This window comes from Mus caroli, chromosome 11, assembly GCF_900094665.2.
Source record: "Mus caroli chromosome 11, CAROLI_EIJ_v1.1, whole genome shotgun sequence".
Taxonomy (NCBI): domain Eukaryota; kingdom Metazoa; phylum Chordata; class Mammalia; order Rodentia; family Muridae; genus Mus; species Mus caroli.
The window spans coordinates 99,509,965-99,514,821 of NC_034580.1; the positions used below are offsets into that span (position 1 = coordinate 99,509,965).

General features: G+C 45.1%; 1 protein-coding gene across 1 annotated transcript in view; it reads right to left on the minus strand.

The window, feature by feature from the left end:
- LOC110304566 (titin-like) overlaps positions 1–4,857 on the minus strand; it is an 85,383-nt gene that overhangs the window by 1,727 nt on the left and 78,799 nt on the right. The window contains exons 9-11 of the mRNA XM_021175964.2: positions 4,133–4,857; positions 3,216–3,320; positions 1,429–1,613 (exon numbers count right to left, since the gene is read on the minus strand). The exon at positions 4,133–4,857 is cut by the window's right edge and continues 996 nt beyond it. Of these exons, the coding sequence (XP_021031623.1) occupies positions 1,429–1,613; positions 3,216–3,320; positions 4,133–4,857 (1,015 nt within the window). The remainder of the gene's footprint in view (positions 1–1,428; positions 1,614–3,215; positions 3,321–4,132) is intronic.

A 4,857-nucleotide genomic window follows, 5' to 3' on the forward strand; every position in this document is an offset into this window, starting at 1 on the left:
GGGTGGGACCATCCCTGGGCTGGTAGTCTTGGTTCTATAAGAGAGCAGGCTGAGCAAGCCAGGGGAAGCAAGCCAGTAAAGAACATCCCTCCATGGCTTCTGCATCAGCTCCTGCTTCCTGACCTGCTTGAGTTCCAGTCCTGACTTCCTGTGGTGATGAACAGCAAGCAGTATGGAAGTGTAAGCCGAATAAACCCTTTCCTCCCCAACTTTCTTCTTGGTCATGATGTTTGTGCAGGAATAGAAACCCTGACTAAGACACCAACTAATACATTTTTTTTTTAATTTAGAAAGCTGAAGCTGGAGAGCTGTATCAGTAGTTAACAACACAAGCTGATCTTCCAGAGGGTCTGGGTTTGATTTCCAGCAGCTAACATGGCAGCTTAGAACTGCCTGTAACTCTGGTCCCGGGGCCCCGCACCCTCTTAGGTTCTTTGCTGGCAACACAAGCACACACTGCACAGACACGGGTGCAGAAGCAACGGAGAGATGGCTCAGTGGTTAGGACTGCTTCCTGATCTTCCTGAGGATTCTAGTTTGGGTCCTAGCACTCACATTGAGTGGTTCACAATTGCCTGTAACTCCAGCTTCAGGGAGTTACTCTCTTTTGGCCTCCATGGGCACCCACACACACATGGAGCAGACATAGGGATACATACAGATAAAAAAAAATAAATCTTTAAAACAAGGAGAGAAAGGCTGGGCATTTATCTCAAAGATAGGATGCTTGCTTTCTTGTACAAGGCCACATTTGGGGCTCTGGCCTGTTTCTGGTACAGGAAAGGCAGCAGGATTAATGGAAAATACAGGTGGTTATTTTAGACCAATGAAAAAGAATGATTCAATAAAAATTATTATGAAATAGGCTAGAGAGATGGGTCAGTGGTCTGAGTTCAGTTTCTAGCACTCCTCTCATACAGCTCATAATAGCCTGTAATTTCAGTTCCAGGGGATTAGACATCCTCTGAGCTCCGCAGGTACCCATACTCAGGGCAAAATTATACATTGGAAAGAAAGGGATTCTCTACTCTCAACCCTACTAAAAAGCAGATAGATGAAACAAACTCTCGAAGGATTAAAAAACAAATAACTGTTGGGTATGATGGATCATGTGACCCTATCACTAGGGAGATAGACTCAGGAGCATGAGGAATTGAAGGCTAGGCTAGGTCAAGTGGTGCATTTTTGGCTAACTGGGCTACGTAAGACCTTGCTTCAAAGAAACAAGAAAGGAAAATCAAGAGAAACAGGTACAAATGAAAACCAGCGTTAGGGATGTGCTAGAAAGTAGTAGCAGAAAGTGCCTGAGGCGGCAAAGCCTCCTCACCAGAGCATAATTCGTGGAAGGAGGCACCACTGGTAGATGAGTGACTTTGCTGAGCGACACTTCCTTTTCCACTAGGCTGTTTGTTTGTTTGTTTGTTTTACAAGGTATAGTAATGCTTTGGATGGTCTGCAAAGTTTCCTTGTGCTTCCAACTCCCAACACTTCCTGTTAGTCTCTAAGGAGGTAAAACTGACCTGGGGTGTGAAGGGTGGGACCCAGGCCTCAGGGTCAGGGAGAGCACAGCTCTGCTCTGGGTTTAGACTGTGGGCCTGAAGTTGCTCTTTCATCTGAGAAGAGGATGGACAGACACCCTTCCTTGAAAAGGTTTGTGATCAGGTCAGACAATAATGGAGGACTCTGATCTGTGCAGCTGGCACAAGCACCAACTCTCCTAAGGATGCCAAAGGCAGCGCTGACGCACACCCAAGGCTCTGCCTGTGGAGTCAGGACTAGACAGGTCTTTCCCACTCATATCTTTTTAAAATGACTTCTGCTTTAATTTACCTATCATCCTTTCTTTAAGGTGGGAGTAGTAAGCTTTCATTGCTTGGCTACAAAACAGGTGGTGGGTCTATTATCATTTATTCAGTTTTCACCACTGACTAAACTACTAAAGGGTGACTTCTCCAAAGTCTTTTTTTTTGGGGGGGGGGGGAGAAAGGGGTTTATTTGTCTTACACTTCTGTAGCAGTGTTCATCATCAAAGGAAGTCAGGACAGAAACTCCAACAGGGCAGGAACCTGGAGACAGGAACTGATGCAGAGGCCATAGAAGAGTGCTGCTTACTGGCTTGCTCCCTATGGCTTGATCAGCCTGTTTTCTTATACAACAGAGGACCACCATCCATACCAGGGGTGGCCCCGTCCACAATGGGCTGGGCACTCTCCCATCAATAACTGTGGTGGTAGCACATGCCTTTAATCCCAGCACTTGGAAGGCAGAGGCAGGCAGATTTCTGAGTTCAAGGCTAGCCTGGTCAACACAGAGTGAGTTCCAGGACAGTCAGTGCTACATATCCAAAGTCTTACTAAGTGTAGGAGCACAGCTCTTGCTTAGCGTGCACAGGCTGTAGATGAATCCCAGACCTCAGTCCCTGTGCACAGTCACTGCAGCACTCATCGATCCATTGCTTTTCTCTGACTATTTTCTAGAATCTCTGTGTTTGTTTTTTTGTTTAGATAATTTCATACATTCCTGGCCTGAACGCACTAAACCACTGAGGATGTCTGTGAACTCCTGTTTCCCAAGGACAGACAACAGAAGTGTGCCAAGCTTCTTGCTCTGATGCTATTTTAAGGAGTGGAACTGATGGGATGTTTCAGTTCTCTTCTTTGAACACCACTGCTACCTACTACAGGCAAAAACCTGGGCATGCTTCCTCTTCTCACAGAGCTATCATTTACATTGGCAGAAGAAACAATGAAGATATCAATAAATGCAAGCACAAGGATGAACTGTACACACAGTGACAGAGCACCACAGGACTGTGCAGAAATCTCCCAGAAGATTGTGGAGGGTGAAGCCACCAGAAGGTGTGGAGGGTGTACGGTCTGTGCCCTGGCCAGCGGGCATCCTCCCAGGGGTGTGTAAACCGACCCCGTGCTGATCTTTGCTTTCCAAGCTTAAAATTGAGCCTGTCCACACCGAGAGAGAACTCACTCATTGCTCCAGAGTGTCTCACATCAACCACCCCTCTGATACTAAATCAGAAAGTTACCTAAGGACCTGACATGGAGGAGACATGCTTCCCAGACAGGATACCTGTGAACACACGGGGACGTCACTTGTAGACAGAGAGGGTAAGCGACGCTGCTTTCCAGTTTCCAGGTTCTAAATCTACTACACAGACAGGGTCCATTCTGGATCCAAGCATGTACTGTTGTCCTTACCTCAATGAGACAGAAAATGATAATCAAAACTATCACTACGACGGTCACAGATATCGCCAAGGTGACTTTGTTATTGTAGCCGAACTCTGAGACTTCTTTTTCAAACTGAAATATATAAGATAAATGGACATTTCTGTTGTTGTTAAATAATAATAAAATAAAAAGAAGGCTAATTATTCAAAATCTATTCTTGCTTGAACTGTGCATGGTAACTGATACTTTTATATAACCTAGCACATAGGCAAATGAGGCCAGAGGATTGCTATGAGTTCAAGGACAACCCTTGACACCAATACCAGGCACGTTCTGGGCTAACCTGGATTATACAGTAAGACTCTGGATCAATGAAACTATAAGCGGGACTTGGTTTGGATGGCACACACTTCTAATCCCCGTACTTTGGAGTCAGAAGCAGGTGGATGTCTGTAAATTCAAGGCTAGCCTGGTCTACTTAGTAAGTCCAAGGCTAGTCATAAATACATAGTGAGACCCAATCTCAAAACAAAAAAATAAAACAACAACAACAAAAAATCCAAAAGTCCCCAAACAACCAATAAATGCAAGCAAAACTAAGAGTAGAGTACATAGCTTAGTAGGTGAAGCCCTTGCATAGCATGTGTTTAATGCCCAGCACTGTAATACGAAATGACAATAAGAAAAAAAAAAACCCTAGTAAAAAATTTCTATTTCAGTAGCATCCAAGATATCAAAGTTGGATGTGCTATCTTTCTAGCACAGTTATTATAGTTTGTGTTTTAGGTTGGCTTCTGGCAACAAATTTAAAACTACAGTGGGAATCACTGTCTTGGCTGGGCTAGAGTTATGTGATCAGAGTAAGATCTGGACTGGAAGCCCCTGGTCATTTCTGCTGAACTGGCTGAGGAGACTGGGGGCCCCTGTCCCAGCCCTGTCCTCACCTGACTTCGTCCCAGACTCTTCAGTTTGCCTTGGGTTTCTGTGTTTTCATTGATGTAGTTCTCAGTTTTCCACTGGTCTGTATCCCAGTCGGCCCTGGACAGCTTGAAATCTTGCTGCTCGCTGAGGAGCTTCATCAGGAGGCCTGTTCTGGAGATGAGCTTGGCACAGGACAGTTGCACTTCACTGTCAGAGCAGTCCATCTTCAAAGTCCTGATAACGTGAGAGATGAGCCTTCTCACATCGTTGTTGGGGATGAGCACCCGCAGCTGCTGGTTGAGATGAGATTCAAACTGTTCTCCTGGTGTCATNNGCGATGGGTAAGCAAATTCTTNNAAGTNNTTGGGNGAGTCAGACCCCAAAATGAAGTGTAACTGTGGCTCCCTGGTTTGCAGAACAGGTGGAATTAAGCCTGGTATACTGGGTATAGGTATATCAGAATCTGCAGCAAGATTCTTAGCGGATTTATTTTTTGATGTAGTGACGATTTGTTCAAGAATATTTTCTTCAACATTATCTGTTGCAGCCCGATTTTCTTCAANAGGCTTTTCTATAGAAGGCTCTGGAGCAACATATAATTCCGAAAAGGGCCTTTCTGGGTAACTCGGGTCTCCTAAAGATGAAAAGATCCCTCGTGCAGGGGAACTTACCAGGCTCCTCACTGCAGAGGATGCTGCCGGCCTCTTTGCAATCAACTGGAAATGAGATTTTTTCTTCCTAAGGTTTC